The 18,203-nt window shown below is 36.0% G+C and overlaps 2 protein-coding genes across 3 annotated transcripts in view; one reads left to right on the forward strand and one right to left on the reverse strand.

Moving 5' to 3' along the window:
- The window catches only part of KIF18A (kinesin family member 18A), an 86,221-nt gene extending 84,416 nt beyond the window's left edge, over window positions 1-1,805 (reverse strand). Inside the window, exon 1 of the mRNA XM_003254357.3 lies at window positions 1,695-1,805. The gene's annotated coding sequence lies outside the window, so the exon portion shown is untranslated. The remainder of the gene's footprint in view (window positions 1-1,694) is intronic.
- A 145-nt stretch (window positions 1,806-1,950) lies between these two features.
- METTL15 (methyltransferase like 15) overlaps window positions 1,951-18,203 on the forward strand; it is a 232,421-nt gene continuing 216,168 nt past the window's right edge. For both annotated transcript variants that reach the window (XM_030829119.1, XM_030829120.1), the window contains exons 1-3: window positions 1,951-2,078; window positions 3,777-4,013; window positions 7,254-7,540. In XM_030829119.1, the coding sequence (XP_030684979.1) occupies window positions 7,271-7,540 (270 nt within the window). In that variant the 5' untranslated portion in view covers window positions 1,951-2,078; window positions 3,777-4,013; window positions 7,254-7,270. The remainder of the gene's footprint in view (window positions 2,079-3,776; window positions 4,014-7,253; window positions 7,541-18,203) is intronic.

The raw sequence follows: 18,203 nt of genomic DNA on the forward strand, positions 1-18,203 counted from the left end.
TACTCAACACCATCATCTACAGACTTTATCCATCTTAAAGCTCTCTTTGGAATATCAGTCTTGGGGGCACTACTCCCACTAACTTACAACCATCAGGGAAGAATAAAAAGTTCAGCTGGAGGGAAGGCCGGCACTGACAGCTGAGCTATTTTTTTTTCCTCAGTTTTCACAGTTGTCAGCAAAAAAAAAAAAAAAAAAAAATCATTTTTATCGTGTCCCTTAATTGATTTGGGGTATTTCTATGATGGGACAAGATGAACTTTTAATATAAAAATATTATATATTTGTAAATACTTTTCAATAATAGAAGAGGAAGGGCTGGGTGCCCTGCCTCACACCTGTAATTCCTTCACTTTAGGAGGCCGAGGCCGGCAGATGGCTTGGGGTCAGGAGTTCGAGACCAGCCTGGCCAACATAGTGAATCCCCGTCTCTACCAAAGATACAAAAATTAGCCGAGTGTGATGGCAAATGCCTGTAATCCCAGCTACTCAGGAGGCTGAGGCACGAGAATTGCTTGAACCCGGGAGGTGGAGGTTGCAGTGAGCGGCGATCACGTCACTGCACTCCAGCTTGGACCACAGAGCGAGACTTTGTCTCAAATAAACGAATAAATAATAAAAGAGGAGATTAATTACTACTATTAAAGGCAGATAATCTTTTAAAATTTTTTTCTTTGTGATTGTGCTTTGTAGATAATCTTTGTTTATTGAAATAGTTCTCACAAAATATGAACTTAATAAGAAGCACTATCTAGTCATTGGATATCACATTCTCTAGCATCAAAGTTCATAAAAACCTTCCAAAAATGAAACATGAGGCTAGACGTGGTGGATTGACATTAACAATTAAAATCTGTAGAGTGCCTAAATTTCTACCTAATTATCCATAATCTAAACTATATATTATACCACAAAATCAGTCCATTCTGGTCAAATACTCTCTTCTCATACAATAAACAGCAGTCAGTCTTGGCTTCTCTGTAACTGAGCGACTAATGAGCTCCTAAAAAAAAAAAAAAGTCCTGCGGAAACCAAGAACAGACTATAGGACGGATTCTCAATGTTTACAGTTTAGTTTCATTTGCAGAGCATTTGCCAAACAGTATCTCTTCCGTACCTCATCTGATCCTCGGCAATCCCGTTAGGCAGTCAGAGCGGGTTTTATCTTGATGCTACCTACAGTTGGGGCTCAGGAGGGGTTCCCGATTGACCAGTGCAAGACCAACACTTAAAGCTCGTCAGACAAAAATTTTATGCAGTGATGAACAAAAGCTCCTCGTTTGATAGGTAAGCCCCGGGGTACGCTTATATGTGCCTCTGAAACCAACACTCCGAATTTGGAGTCCGGAAAAAAGCTGACACTACAAGGTGCTGGACAGTTAAAGTTCTCTGCCAAAGTCTGGGAAAGGGGCCAAGATGCCCTTTAAAACTTAAGACCTTCCTCTCAGAACTTAAGGAGATCCCTGCCCTTCCAGCTAAGCAGTCGAGGATTACGGTCAAGCAGAGCTGTGCTCTTCGCCGGTTCTCGAATCCCCTTTTCCTTTCACTTTCTCCCCAGGGACCCTGATCCCCCGCCCCTCAACGCTTCTGTGTTTGTCAAGAAGCCTACCTGGTCTTCTAGACCTGAAGCGGCAGGACCCTTCGTTCCCAGTTATATAGGTCACCAAAAGGAGTGTCCCAGAGTCAAGTTTTACCTTCATGTGCCTCTCACTCACTTCAGGCCCAGGCCAGGTTACCGCAACCACCTCACTTTAATGTCCGCCTCCTGGCGCTTCAGACTCAACCACAATATTCAAACCCAAGCCACTTTCCTCAGCGCTTCGTTTCATTGGCTGCCGCGCGCGTGATGTCATCACGTCGGACGCTGTCACGGCTTGCGGCAGCTTGGCGCCAAGTAGCTCAGCCTGGCGGCGCAGGGGAAGCTCTTTGCTTGCTCGTCACCGTGGCAACGCGCGCGGCCGTTTCCGGAGGCGGTGCCCAAAGTGGGCGGGGCTAGGCCAGAGCAGCTGGTGGGAGGCAGCCACTTGAGATCGTCAGGCCTCCTGTAGACCGGCGGGTGCCCGGTCCCAGAGTTAAGGGTGTGAGTGAGACTGGTGCGGGCAGGGGTTGGCCTATGCCCTCTGCTAGGGGGAGGGGTGGAGTTTGGGTGTGGATTAATGGGTTCTGGGTGTTTATTTTCTTTTCTTTGAGTAGTGAGGCCTCCAGGAAGTTGTAGGGACCTGTTTCTTCCAGACACATTAATATGGGCCAAAATGTGGGGTCTCTTCACCTGAATTAATTGGAGATCTTTTGGGTTGAGGCCTCAGGACTTCCAGGCCTACTCCCATTAGTACTGACTGTGAAACTATTTTCTGTTTGGTTACTTTTTACATTCTCTGTCTAATGATGGCATAACAAAATAAAGATTTTGGCTTGGTTTGTTATTAGGTGAAGTGATTTTTTTAAGTCCCAGGTTATAGATATTATTTCAGAATATACACTTTAAAAAGAGAGAAAATACCTGGAACAAATGGGAAATATATTTGCTAAAATAACTTTATTTGGCAGGGTGTTTTTAATAACAGTATCTGAATTTCATTGTTCTATATATTACTGTTATTGTATCCATTCATTTAGCAATTATTTAGATTTTAGACACACAATAGTATACAATAGAATCCAACTCTCTTCCCTCTTGGAGCTTATATTCTGTTGATTCAGTATCACTTTATAAATAGGATGACTCATACCCATGCAGAGTATTATAAATGCAACAATATATGGAAACCTCTGTATTATGGACATTTATTTCCTGTTGGGGAATATCGGGAGTATTGTGTACTGTATATGATGCATGTTATATTATTGTTTCTGATCGCTAGACAGAGGATCAATAAAGCTACTACTTATTTTTGGCTGTATTACGTGTATCTTAGCTAATGAAATGGTTATTTGTGTGCTGCTGGGCTTGGTAATAAAATCGAGATGTCTTTATTTCCAGTAAGAACTCATTGTATAGTACTTTACGTTTTGACTTCCCAGGTATTTTATTAGTCCCTTTACATGTGGTCTCTCATTTAATTCTCAAAACAGCCCATGAGACATAGGTAATATTATTTTCATTTTTCTGAGAGAGAACTGAAGTTTTCAGAAAATCCCTAACACAAAATTTTGTCTTGAACTATACAGGCAAGGCAATTCAGAATTGAGTCATTTGTCTCTGAAATACTTTCTGGACTGACATTAAGAGAATATCTTAATGCAGTCTGAAAATATGCATATTTTGCCAGTTGCTTGTAAAATTGCATGGATCATTGGTTAAGAATAGAAGTGTTTTAAAGTTTGTCTTTTGTGACACCCACATTGTATAAGGTTTATCAGTGCCACAGATGTTTTCACACCTAATCCAAGTACTTTAGATTTCAAATTCAGTGTTACACTTGCCATTTAACAGTGTTCAGATGATGAGGTCCATATTTTAAAGGAATTGTACATTTGGTTAAAGCAGAGAGATTTTGACATTACAATCAATCCCACTACTGTGCCATCTTGCTCATTGTAGTTTCTAAACACGCAGAGCTAATCAGAAAAAAATTCCCACTTTTAGTTAAAAATTGGAGTATAACTGCTGTGTTAACAGAACACAAGTTTAATATACTTTCATTGTAAACCGAAGAGTAGAGATAAGGATAAATGAAAAGTTAGATTTAAAGTTGCTTCAGACCAAAAAATAAAAATGGAAAAAGTAAAAGTGAATTTAAACATGGCAATAGTGAGGTCTTATTTATTTCCCCCAGGAAAGTCGTTTGGAAACCCCAGCGCCAACAGGACCCTTTGGCAGCTGAGGCTGGAAACAGCGGAACCAAAGGCAGACGGTCCTCAGTTGCTTGGGCGGACGTGGACCCAATCTGTCCGTCCTTGCAAGGTTCCCCCAGGGGCAGGACCTAGACGTGCGGCACGTTCAGGTTCTCCGGGACCGTAGTGGTAGTCGCTGGCCCAAGTTAGAGGCCAGCTGAGAAGTCTTCGTGCTTCAGGTGAGGAGAAGGGGACCGAGTCCCGGGAACTCTTTTTGGAAACCACCAAACCTTTGGGGGTACTCCACAGGGGTCACTGGATTCGTCCGGAGCAAAAGAAAAATACGCCCCTGATCCTCTCCCCCTCTTCAACACGCCTTCAACCTGGGTTTGGAAGTTTCCGACTAGTTTTTCCTCGTCAGAGCGTAATTCTTAGGCAAAACGGTGTATTTTTCTCTTTCCTTAGAACCCCTTTCACTTTCTCAGCGTTCGTGTGCCAGCCGCCACGTCGCGTTTTTGTCCTTAAAAATTACGTTTTCAAACAGGATTTCCCTGCAAGAGAATATTGACTGCAATGGTTATAATTGTTAGAGCCCTTGAGGGAGTATCCTTCATGGGCATCACTCACCTGTGTGTTTTCACAATTAAAAGAGTAATCTGGCCAATTTTGTGCTCTCAACAGCCAAAAGTGAACTTTGCTTGTAGAGAAAAGTTAAATGACTTAACTAGGAGATCACAGAGGCAGTTTTCCTGACGCCCTGCTTCCTTCCTTATGACCAGAGGGAACTTAATCTTAAATCATTTAGGATGGCTGGCTCCTAGCAGACTGCAGGAGAGCTCTAAGTTGTCTGGTAGGAAACTGGGCTCCAAAAGAGAAGAATATAATTTTCTTTAGAGCATGCCACACCCCCAGCTTCTATTTTTTAGGGGGGTATTGCAGGAAACAAGAGGCAAATGAACTATTTGTCACCCTTTCTCCAGGTTGACCCAAGTTGGCAGGCAATTAGTTCATAATAAAATATTCAGGCTTTGTGCCTTGACCATAGTTGAATAAACACATAGGAACTGAATGCAGTAGAAAAAAATTAAATGCAAGTGATAGCTTTTTTTGTTTGTTTGTTTTTCCCTCGCTACTCTGTGTTTTCCTGTATGGTTCTTATTCCTATATTAGAATTGATGATACTACTTTTCCTTTTAGTTATCAAAATCTAGACATATAGGGTAGGTTGTTCCAGAGTTCACTTTTTAGGCCTATACATTGTACATTCATTATTGGGAACCCCGCAGCATACTGTTATTTTATTTTATTTTTTTTTGAGACAGAGTCTTGCTCTGTCGCCCAGGCTGGAGTGCAGTGGCGCAATCTCGGCTCACTGCAAGCTCCGCCTCCCGGGTTCACGCCATTCTCCTGCCTCAGCCTCTCCGAGTAGCTGGGACTACAGGCGCCCGCCACCACGCCCGGCTGATTTTTTGTATTTTTTTTTAGTAGAGACGGGGTTTCACCGTGGTCTCGATCTCCTGACCTCGTGATCCGCCCGCCTCGGCCTTCCAAAGTGCTGGGATTACAAGCGTGAGCCACCGCGCCCGGCCTCATACTGTTATTTTTAAGTGGAGCAGAGCCAAGCCATAGGATGTCGGTTCCTTGATAAAATGAATCTAATTTATGAGATATTACAAATATATAGTCAATTTAATTGAAGTACTATTAAATTACATAAGTGGATTAAATAGTTCCAGTGGGCTATGTTTATAGCATGGAGATTGAGTTCAGGCTCTGGGGATAGACTGTGTTACAATTTTAGCTTTACGGCCCTCTAGCTGTGTGGCCTTTGGCAAATTACTTCTCTGTTTTCCCTATCTATAAAATGGGAATAATAATATTTCAAGAGTTGTGGTAAGGATTGAATGAGGTAGTGCATGTAGTGTGGTTATAATAGTAAGTGGTGCTTAGTAAATGCTAAATAAATGTTAGCTATTATTTTGTAAACTGTTAGAAACACTAAGTCAGAGAGTAGTTGAGCTTACTTTTGTATGCTTTCCAGAAACCTTAGGCATAGTTAATAATTTGGCTATTTCGTTGCTGCCAAGCAACCAAAAATCTACTTAGATCACTCATTTTTTTTCCCCCACATTTTTTCAGTGTCACATTTGCCACACAATTCTGCAGATTATGGCTTTGGTGAAGTTAACATATTATCCTCAAGGTAACATCTTGTTGATGTTACATCATATTTGTATTTCTTTGTGTTTTATTACATGTGATCAGCTTTTCAACGTTTTTAATTTTTGTTTATTGCAAAAGGAAAGACAGACATATTTAAGTGGGATTTATGCTTCTTGTAGTATTTTGAGAACATATGGTTTTTGGTGGGGACAGTCACACAGGGGAAATTTCCCAAAGTGAGGATTGATAACAATGCTAATTCTGTGGAGTCTGGAATTAATCCATTCATTCATTTTCTTCAGAAAACAATTTATTAAGCACTGATATGCATCTTATTTTGTGTATATGAAGGTGTCGGTCATATTCTTAAATAACTAATAACCTGTGAGGAAAAAATAGTGTTAATTGGATAGTGTCAAATGGTGTTTACTGTGGTAGTATCAAAAACTTTGCTTGAAACCAGCTGGGTATAAAATGCATGATGTTTTCAAAAGGTCTCCTGTTAATATATTTACATAAATCTTTTTTTCTTCTGCATTTTAAAGAGTTATGGATTGCTGAAGAAAATGGAGCACATATGGTAAATCCAAGGAATATATCAGTTATTTGTTTTTTGGGTGCCGAGGACAGATAATTAAAGGTAGACATGAAATACCGAAGTGTGCTCAGTTGAGTGTTTATACAGTCATAGTTTAAACTGATATACACTCCACTGATACAGGGTACAGGGAGATGAACTCATCAGACAATCAGACTGATAGACTGATTATCTTTTTTATTTTTTGGATGTGCATGCATAGTCTTTTCCCAGGGATAGTCTCCGAAGATGAGAATTTAGCATTGTGAGAAAAACAAATACAAGAGCTTGAAATAGAAGACCATCGGAATCTAAAATATGATACTTATAATCCGTTCAGTCATCCTGATTACTTTTCAAATAAACAGTTTTAATTCATTGAATCTACTTTTTAGCCTTAATTAAAATTCAAAAAAGTATAGTATATTTTCTAAAAATGTTGACCTAATAATCAATTTTCATATCCCTAATGGTTAAAATGTTAATGATATTAGAATGTATTAGGCTACATTAAAAATTGTATTTAAATTATGTTTAAATTATGTCTCTGGGTCCTCTTAGGTTCCTTGCTTTGTATATATAAGAAGGGTTTGTCACCTTTACTTGTTTAAGGTGTTAGGATCATGAGTCTTAACTTTTTTTTGATGTGCTAAATATTGCATATTAATTTGATTTTCCCCAAGTATTAGAACATTCTTTTAAAAAAGTCCAACTATCATATTTTAATTTTTTTTTCTAGATTTGTTTAACTACAAAATGCTTCGGTATGCATATTTTTGTAGAATGTGTAAAGAATGCCTTTCATGTTGGTTGGAATCTGGCATACCTAATTTAGGTGTCTGGCCAAAAAGAATACATACTACAGCAGGAAAATATAGAGAATATGAAGCCCGGGAACAAACGTATCAAACTCAAGCCCAGGAGTTACACAGATCTCAAGACAGAGATTTTGAAACTATGGCTAAATTACATATTCCAGTAATGGTGGATGAAGTTGTTCATTGTTTGTCACCACGAAAAGGACAGGTGAGTTGAATTTTTATTTTTTAACAAGTTTTTTGTTGAGATAAAATTCGCTTATTGTAATATTCATTATTTTAAGGTATTCAATTCAGTGGCCTTTTAGTATACAGATGAACCCCAACTGTTGATGGTTGATGCGAAAGTGATGCACATTCAGTAGAAATTGTACTTTTCAGTAACATACAACCATGCTTCTTTTAACTTTCAGGACAATATTCATATAAATTACATGAGATAGTCAATAACTTTATTATAAAATAGGCTCTGTGTTAGCTGATTTTGCCTAACTGTAGGGTAACGTAAGTGTTCTGAGCATTTTTAAGGTAGGTTAGGCTAAGCTGTGATGTTCGGTAGGTTAAGTACTTAAATGCATTTTTGATGCATGGTGTTTTCAACTAATGAAGGGTTTGTCAGGACATAACCCCCTTGTAAGTTGAGGAGAATTTGTATTCATAAGCTTATGACCACTGTTTAATTGAGGATTGTGTTTGTCACCCCAGTATGAAACCCCATTCCCATTAGTATTCACTCGCCATTGACATCCTTCCCCTAGCCCCTGACAACCACTAAGCTATTTTTTTGTCTCTATGAATTTGCTTATTCCAGACATTTCATTTAAATGGATTCATAGATATGTGGCATTTTTTATCTGCCTTCTTTTACTCAGCATGTTTTCAGGGTTCTTCCATGGCGTTGCATGTATCTGTACTTGGTTCCTTTTTATTGCTGAATCATTGCATTGTATGGATGTGCCACATTTTGTTTATCCATTAACCAAATGATGAGCATTTATATTGTTTCTGCTCTGTGGCTATTGTGAATAATGCTGCAATGAACATTTGTGTACAAGTTTTCTTTTCTTTTTTTTTTTTTTTGAAACAGTCTTGCTCTGTCACCCAAGCTGGAGTGCAGTGGTGCAGTGGTGTGATCTTGGCTCACTGCAACCTCCACCTCCTGGGTTCAAGCGATTCTCTTTCCTGAGCCTCCCAAGTAGCTGAGACTATAGGTGAACACTACTGTGGCCGGCTAATTTTTGTATTTTTAGTAGAGATGGGGTTTCACCCTGTTGGCCAGGCTGCATGAACTCCTGACCTCAGGTGATCCTCCTGCCTTGGCCTCCCAAAATGTTGGGATTACATGCGTGACCCACCATGCCCAGCCTTGTACAAGTTTTGGTATGGACATATGTTTTCAGTTCTCTTGGGTATATATATCTAGGGGTGGAATTCCTCTAGGCTTAACTTTTTGAGGCTGTGACAAACTGTTTCTCAGAGTTGATTGGTTTTGTCAAATGACAGTATTAAAAGAAAAAGAACATTACACTGGCTGAGTGGTTAGGGTATGAAAACTGAATCCAGTAGAGCTTCTTGAGAATTTTATTTCATAATCCTTTCAGGAATGGCTGGAGACAAAGATATGAATCTGAATTCCTGTTCCCTGTTTTCTAAACCTTGGTTTTCAACTACCCTGAAGTATTAGAGTTCCCCAGAGAAACAAAACCAACAGACAGTTGACCCTTGAACAATGTGGGAATTTGGGGTGTTGACCCCTACAGAGCTGAAAATCCATGTATAACTTTTGACTCTCCAAAAAATTACTAATAACCTACTATTGACCAGAAACCTTGCTGAAAACATAAACACATATTTCTTTTCTTCTTTTTCTTTTTCTTTTTTTTTTTGAGATGGAGTTTTGCTCTTGTTGCCCAGGCTGGAGTGCAGTGGCATGATCTCGGCTCACCGCAACCTCTGCTTCCTGGGTTCAATTGATTCTCCTGCCTCAGCCTCCCGAGTAGCTGGGATTACAGGCATGTACCACCACACCCGGCTAATTTTGTATTTTTAGTAGAGATGGGGTTTCTCTGTGTTGGTCAGGCTGGTCTCAAACTCCTGACCTCAGGTGATCCACCCGCCTTGGCCTCCCAAAGTGCCGGGATTACAAGTGTGAGCCAACATACCCTGCCATAAACACATATTTCATATGTTATGTGTGTTATATACTGTATTCTTACAATAAAGTAAGCTAGAGAAAACAAAATATTGTTAAGAGAATCATAAGGAAGATAAAATATATTTACTATTTATTAAGTGGAAGTAGGTCATCATAAAAGTCTTCATCCTTGTCTTCTTGTTAAGTAGACTGAGGAAGAGGAGGAGGGGTTGATCTTGCTGTTGCAAGGGTGGCAGAGGCTGAAGAAAATCCACAAATAGGTGGACTTTTGCAGTTCAAACGTGTGTTGTTCAAGGATAAATTTTGTGTGTGTGTGTGCGTGTATACTTATACACATATATATGTGTGTATATATATATACACATATATATGTGTGTATATATATATATACACATACACATATATATATGCATGTATACACACATACACACATACACACACACACACACACACACAACCCTACCGATTTTGGATTTACCAGTGCTCCACAATCTCCTAAGCCAATTCCTTAATATAAGTCTCTCTCTTTATAGAAAGAGAGGATTAAAGGATTACATAAGATCTTCTATTATGACCTTATATCATAATCTAGATATTTAATTTAGATTAAATTAAATAATTTCTTAGATTATTATTTAAAGTCATAATCTAAGACCTTCTTTAATCCTGCCAGAAAGACTATAAGTAAGGTAGGTGTGATCTCTTTAAAGCAATGTAAAAAATGTTAGTTGATATAATATTCAAAACGAAAAAGCTAGAAACTTTCTGATATGTATATTCATTCACAAGAGAAAAAAGTATTGTAGATTGTCTTCAGTTTTTAAAGATAATTTAATGCTTATATTTCTTAGTGTACTAACTTCAGAAATGTGATCCCTTATTCTAGAAGCTACTGTTTTTTATCTAAATCAGTTATTTTTATATCTTATCTTTCTTCTTTTTCCAACATATTGCTTAGTGGTTAAGAGCAAAGATTCTGGAACTGGACTGCCTAGGTTCTAAGCTCTTGTCTAGGAAACATGTGCATGTGTGCACACACCCAGCTTTTCTTTTTTCTAAAACGTTTTCATGTTGGATCAGGCAGTTTTCATGAACTAAATTTAAGCTATATGTATAAGGTGTACTACAGTGGCTGGATGTTGCTCATACAAAAGCCATCAGTGATATGATGTGGGTTGCTTCATAAATATATTATTTACCTTCTCCTCAGGCAGTATACACAGGCAAATTTACACACAGCATAAATCCAGCATTCTTTAAAAATTTTTTTTTAAATTTTAATTGTTCTAGAGAGAGTCTGTCTCTGTTGTTGAGGCTGAAGTATGGTGGTGTGATCATAACTCACTGTAGTCTGGAACTCCTGGGCTCAGGTGCTCCTTCCTGTCTCAGCCTCCTGAGTGGCTGGTCCTATAGGCGTGAGCTGCTGCACCCAGATAAACCCAGTATTCTTAAATGAATTTCTGTATATAAAGTATTTAGCTCAATGCTGTCATGTCGTGGGACTCCAAATATACATGAAAATGTAAATTAAAATATTGAATTGGATAAAACTTCTTGTTGAATGTGAGTGACTTCATCAAAATGAAATTCTCTTGGTGTTTTAAAAAAGATCCATAATGCAGGGATAACAATTAAAATCCATACGTAAGTGTGAGTTTTAAAAAATGTATATTGAAATATATGTGATATATTTTAGTGTGTGTATATATACATACATATATACACCTATATTACACCTATATATGTGTGCACGCGTGTGTGTGTGTGTGTGTGTGTGTGTGTATATATATATATATATATATATGAAAGGGTTGGGGCAGTTAGTAAAAATTGGAACCAAATTCAGTGGCTTGAACTTGATTGCTGAAACTAAAAACCAAAGCACATTGTAGTAATTTATTAAACCCTAGTAACAAAGCCAAATGCTTATTTTGCACTAAGCCATGGAATAGAAAAACAAACAAAAACAAATTGCACTACATCTTCTAGCAAATCAGTATTGTATCCAACTTTTTTCTAAAACCAAGTGGAATAAAATTAGATAATTCTATAACTTGACCTACACTGCTGTTTCATTCTGTTCAGGTACCTACAAATGTAATGTTGGTTTATTTTGGCATTTTCCTTTTTCTGATTTGAGTTGGGTTTTCCAGTAACTTTTTATAGGAAGTTTAATTTTATCAATGTTATTTCTAAAAACTTTCTTGTGAGGTACACTTAGAGACATTGTTATTTCTTACCTTTTCTGCTGTCTGGCAGACAGCTTTATTCACTATTCCCTTAATCTTCAAGTAATAAAGAACTGGTGACAGTCCTTGGACAGGAAAGGTCTTCATTTCATCCATAATCCATTATTTGCTTCTCTTCTTCCTGAGCCTTTTCCCCAAAATCATTTTCCTTTTCAAACTATGAGTATGAGTCATACACTCATTTGCATCAGTCACTTACTTACTTACTATTACCTTTTTCTGGATCACCTTCAATGATGAATTTACAGATGAAACTTTTTTTTGGTTTTTTTTTTTTTTTTTTGAGATGGAGTCTCGCTCTGTCGCCCAGGCTGGAGTGCAGTGGTGCAATCTCGGCTCACTGCGAGCTCCGCCTCGCAGGTTCACTCCATTCTCCAGATGAAACTTTTAATGTAACAGGAACTTTAAAAAATATCTGAATGTATTTAAAGTGAGGCGCAAGGCATTTTATAGTTCTTTTTTCTTTAATGCTTGAAAGGCGCTCACCTAAAGAAAGTAGTGATTTTGGGAATTTCTTCAGCATCATAGCTAGTTTACTACCTATGTAGTTTACTACAAATTTATTTTTCAAATACACTTAAAATATTTACTAGTTTTAATTATGAGAAAAATATCCTCTTTCTCTTGGAAGGTATTTAAAATTTTAATTGTTAAGGAGAAATTAAAGAAATTATAATTATTTATCCCTGCTTAGTTTGCATCATTTCATATTCTAGGTGAATAACTTTTTGTGAAAATGTATTATCCTAAGAACATTTTTTCTCCTGGAGATATTTTACTCTGGCCTAATAGATTAACTTTTTATTCTTGATTTCTGAAAACTGGAGAAAAAAAAGTTTGGTTATTTTCTAAATAACTAAATTCTGCTTAGTTTAAGATGGTAGCAGTTTGGAGAGTTTAGGAAACCTGATATTCTTGCCCCAGTAGTAGTGCTAATTTAGCTTGGTTCCTTGGGGCTTCTTTGAGTGTTATTATAAGGGTACAAGTACCCCACTAGTACAAGTAGCTGTGCAGTTTGGTCAATTAACTTTCCATGGTTGTGCCTCAGATTCCTCATCTGTAAAATGAGGAAATAGAACCTATCTCACTCCTGGTTACTGTGAGGATTAGATGAGTTAATATACATAAATTGTTTAGAATTATATCTTCCAAGTAGTTGAGCCCAATAAACATTAGCTGTTATTATGGGAATGGGAAGAGTTAAAGTTGTTAGCTAGATTAAAAAAGAAATTCAGGAGAAAAATGCAAGGGGAGAGCAAAGGTGGAACCAACCTGTCTGGAACTGAAAAAGTACTGTTTCCTCTTTCTGGAACTCTCCTCATCTTCATCCTTCAGGCCTGGAGTCAGGTTTTACCTTTTTATGGGAACTTTTCATGAGCCTCCACAGAAGACAGGTATCCCAATTACATATCATGTACTTTTTTTCATAGCAACTTAATAAGTCATAATTATAATTTTGATGAGATTATTTGTTCAGTATACACCTCTCTTAGTAGATTGCCCTCCAGGAAGCCATGGACATATTTGTCTTGCTTACTATTATATCTCTAGTGCTTAGCACAAGGCCTGTCACATGGTAGTTTTGTAATGATGTTTTAAGTGAATGAATAAAAGTCAAAGTAAACTAGAAGACAGATATGAGGCACCAATAAGAGGAATGTCCCATGGGTACTGAGGTAGCTTCTCTGGCTCAAGACTTTTATATAATTTCAGCATCAGTATGGCAGGCAAGGTCTGATCAAGTAACTGATCTGAAAAAACAGATACAAAGGCTGAGAAAATAAGCTGGCACCTAAACTGAAGCAAAATAGATTATGATGACAAATAGGTTAAATTTGCTAGGTTCGGTTTATAAATATTTCAAAGTAAGTATTTTACCTATTTTAAGTTATAATGTTTAGTATTACTTTTTATATTTATTAGATTTTCTATAGTTATGGTACTAGCTTTGATAATTTTCTTTATTAAATGCATTATGCTCTGTACAATGGAATTTTCTTAAGATCAGTAGCAGTATTTTACTTGTTTTATTTAAAAATCTTTGCAATCTTTAATGGAGAGTAGATATCAAAGAGAAAAATACTAAAACTGTATGTTTGCTTTCTTTAAATATTGGAGGCTGATGTCAGGAGTTTATTTTGTTTGACTCTAAATTGTTAAAGAGAAACTTTTCTAAGGGATAGGACCAATGGCATAGCACCTAGAGGGAGATACCTTTTTAAATTTTTTTTGAGATGGAGTCTCACTCTGTCGCCCAGGCTGGAGTGCAATGGGGCGATCTTGGCTCACTGCAAGCTCTGCCTCTTGAGTTCACACCATTCTCCTGCCTCAGCCTCCTGAGTAGCTGGAACTGCAGGCATCTGCCACCACACCTGGCTAATTTTTTTGTATTTTTAGTAGAGACAGGGTTTCACCTTGTTAGCCAGGATAGTCTCCATCTCCTGACCTCGTGATCTGCCCGCCTCAGCCTCCCAAAGTGCTGGGATTACAGGTGTGAGCCAGCGTGCCCGGCCTTTTTTTTTTTTTTCTCTTCTTAAGAAAAAACTTAAAATTTCAGATGGGATGGACTGTTAATGTTGTGTTTTCCCTCTGTTATTTTTTAAAATACAGATTTCTTTGAAGCAAATTTTATTTTACGTTGCATTCTTCCTTTGTTTGGAGAATGTTTTAAAAAATCATGTAGCACATTAAGTGGCCTTTGTATTAAAATATCTTCTGAAATGTGACACTGCCAGTGCTGTTCTGGTAAAAGTTTAACACCTGGCTCTCTGGGGGTAAAGGGTGGGATGTGAATTTAAAAAAAAACAAAAAAAACTCTGATTTTAGTATTTGCAAATTTCCATGGGGTACGTATTCCTGATGTCATGGAATGTAGATTTAGTCTCTGCGTATTTCTTCAACTTCTGTTTCCCTCTTCTTGAATTTTATATCAATCACAATGCAGTTTTCCATACACTTTATAGTATTTGATGCTTCTGTGCCCTTATACTTGCTCTTTTCCCTGTGACTTGTTGGTCTGAGAACATCTTGTTCATATTTCAGTATCTGGGTTTGTCAACTTACCCTTCTTAAAGTTTCTCTGCAAAGTTATTCACGCTTTCTTCTCTTCACTGCTTCAGAACCTTGTCCTTTTTTTCTCCTTTTTTCTTTTTTTAAATTTTTATGAGTACATAGCAGGTGTATATATTTATAGGGCACATGAGCTATCTCAACACAGGCATTCAATGTGTGACAGTCACGTCAGGGTAAATGGGTCATCTATCATCTCAAGCATTTATCATTTCTTTGTGCTCTGAACATTCCAATTATATTCTTTTAGTTATTTTAAAATGTACAATAAATTATTGTTGACTGTTACCCTGTTGTGCTTTTGAATAATCTTATTCATTCTACCTAACTATATTGAACCTTGTCCTTTTTAAAATTATGGAGTGTATTACACTGTATTATAATTATTTCTTCATTGTTATAGGTTGGAAACTTATTAAGAATAAAGACAATGTCTTTTTCTTCTTTGTTTCCCCAGCACCAGTATAGTGCTTGGCTCTTAGTGGGAGGGCAATAAATATTTATTTTAACTGTAGTTGAACTGATGATTTATTAGTGTTATCAGTTGATTTAACTTAATTGGCTTTTTTATTTATGCACTGGGACCTGAGGATAGTGCTGTCTCAGGGCCCTGTGCTATAGAAAAATTTGTTGCTTCATTTGTGTAATAGATTTAGAAAGAAGAAATTTTAACACTTCTAATACTTCTTAAAAGGGTTTCAAAATATTCTTAACCTGAACTCTCCAACATAGCTATTAATGGTTTATAACATAACTTGAGAATAACAACATATTATTAATATTATAATACAACATTTTAGAAGCAAATTACCTTTTTGAAGAAGACAGTTTATGTTTCATATTACTGTATGGTTTTTAGAAATAGACAATTGTTTTATGATGATATCTTAAGCAAAATGAATATTGTTACTTTATTTTACTGTTGAAGGTTCTATACTGAAGATTTTTTCTATGAAAACTTTTAAAGCATATCTTTGATATGTATTTAAAAATCTCATTAGTATTGGATTTTATGATTAGCTTTATTATATGTGATATTTTAAGAGTGGCATGTTTATCTGTTATTTGGGATAAATGTAGCATTTATAGGTAACTTGCACTGCCTGGCAATGTGATGAACATTTTGCATACTGTTGTTAAGGTATTTAAAATCTTTAGGGAGTCAAAGTAAATGCAGAACTACTAGACAACAATTAAATGTTGAATTCTTATATTTGATCATTTAATAAATTTTTATATAATATTTTAGTTATAAAAATTATAGTTTATTAAAACTCTAATGTGTATTAACTCCATCTTACTCACTCGAAGTATCAAGTTTAGAAATTCCTCTTAGAGAGTCTTGGTGTGAGGAGTATGGGAATATGAATCTCACAGGTAAATTTAGCATTTTTTTTAATGAGAATGTTTATGGATTATATTTTTTATAAAATCCTTGTTCATATCATATGTTATAAAAATGTGATGCAGAAAACTGATGCAGAAATGAGTTTTCTTGGTTATTGCTTCAAATCCTACTATATATGTGTATATATATATGTGTGTATATATGTGTATATATGTGTATGTGTGTGTGTATATATATACACACATATATGTTATATATATATACATGTGTATATATAGATACACATATATATGTGTGTATATATGTGTGTGTGTGTGTGTGTATATATATATATATATATATACACAGTCTTTTAGGTAAATGAGGTAGTTATGCCTAAAGTGTTACTTAATCTCTTTAACAGTTTTTTGGAGTTTTAGAAGTAAACATTATTTATAACTAAAATGAAAATAACATATTTTTTCATGCTTATTTTTTCCATAATGATGGGTTACCATTTAAAATATTGTTTATATATATATATATGTATATAGGTGTGTATATATACATTTATGTATAAATACAAGTAACTGTATAATTAGGTTTTCATATTCACATATAATAATTACAGTGTATATTGAATGTATAACATCTTTTTTTTTAAATTTGGCATTCATGAAAATATGCTTGTTTTTCTACCACTGAATTAATGCATTTTTATCACTATATAATTCTGTTTATTTGAATTGTGAAGCAAATTATTACTAGGACATCAAATAATTAAGACCAACAACTTATGCAATTATTTTTCCTATCCAGTGGCTTTAAATTATCTTTTTTCTAGTTGGTCTTTCTCATGGTCCCAAATTAATTCTTTGGTACTAAAATATAAGAATTAAGATAAAAAAAAATCAAGCTTCCAAGGTAATTAGAAATTAGTTTTTAAAATTAATCAAAAAATTATGGTTTCATAGTTGATAAAAATGATATGCTCTCATGTTTAAAAATCAGACATATGTGCTGAATCCAAATTTTAAATTTGCTTAAGAGCCATTCTTCTGGTTCAGGAAATAGACATGACCCAGGCAGAAAACAAGTTCATTGTATACGAGAAGCTCATAGAAAGATAAAGGAGAAACGAGTGAGGTTTTTCTGTTCCTAAAGCACATACACACGAGTCATCCTCGGTACTGGTTACTCTATAGGTCAGCATTAGTCCCTGATCAATAGTCTAATCATAGTTACTGCAAGAGTCTAGGCTCAGTGGCTCTGTCTTTTCCCATTGTTCCCCTAAGTCGCATGTTGTTTTATGAAGAGTGGTAGGAAGTGTACCTTGACCTTGTGAGTTCTCATAATATTTTATTTTACTCTTCTTCCACTACCTTCTCCTCATGTAACAAACTACTGAGCTGAGGTGTAAGTAGCATACATAAAATGTTATTTTATAATAAACCAAGTTGCAAGGCCTTATGGTGACTCATCTTATAATGTTCTGTAAACTCTCTTTTTTCCTTTGTGGTCAGTTGCTAGTAGTTGTCCCCTTTGGGTGAAACAAATATCATTTACCAGGAGGTAATATGCATTTAAATATTTTATTTTTCATGGTGAATATTGCTTTAGAAAGTATGTGCATTTTTTATAGCTACTTATTTTCGCTCTGTTGGTCTGTGTAAACTATTTGCTTTGTTCTTCAATGTTTGAGACGTCATTATATCAAATTACATGCTAATTTAGGCATATATTTTTTATCTTTGTCCTATTTGTTTGGCCTGTATCATCTGTAGTAGGTTTCTATATAATTAAATTTCAAGATAAAACTGAAATCTTTCTTTTGTTATGTATATTTTTCTTTCTGGCAAGCAAAAGAAGTAAACTGTGGATATTTAATATATTCATAAAGATGGAGAATTTCCCACTTGAGGCGAGTATGCACTGGGAAAAATATTAATAATAACAACATAGAGTTGTATAAGATTTTATTGTTTATGGAGCACTTTTATATATTATTGACTATGCTTTTCATTAATACTAATTTCAGTAGTGTTTTGTGCAAAGTATCGTGTCAGATATA

This window comes from Nomascus leucogenys, chromosome 15, assembly GCF_006542625.1.
Source record: "Nomascus leucogenys isolate Asia chromosome 15, Asia_NLE_v1, whole genome shotgun sequence".
Lineage (NCBI taxonomy): Eukaryota > Metazoa > Chordata > Mammalia > Primates > Hylobatidae > Nomascus > Nomascus leucogenys.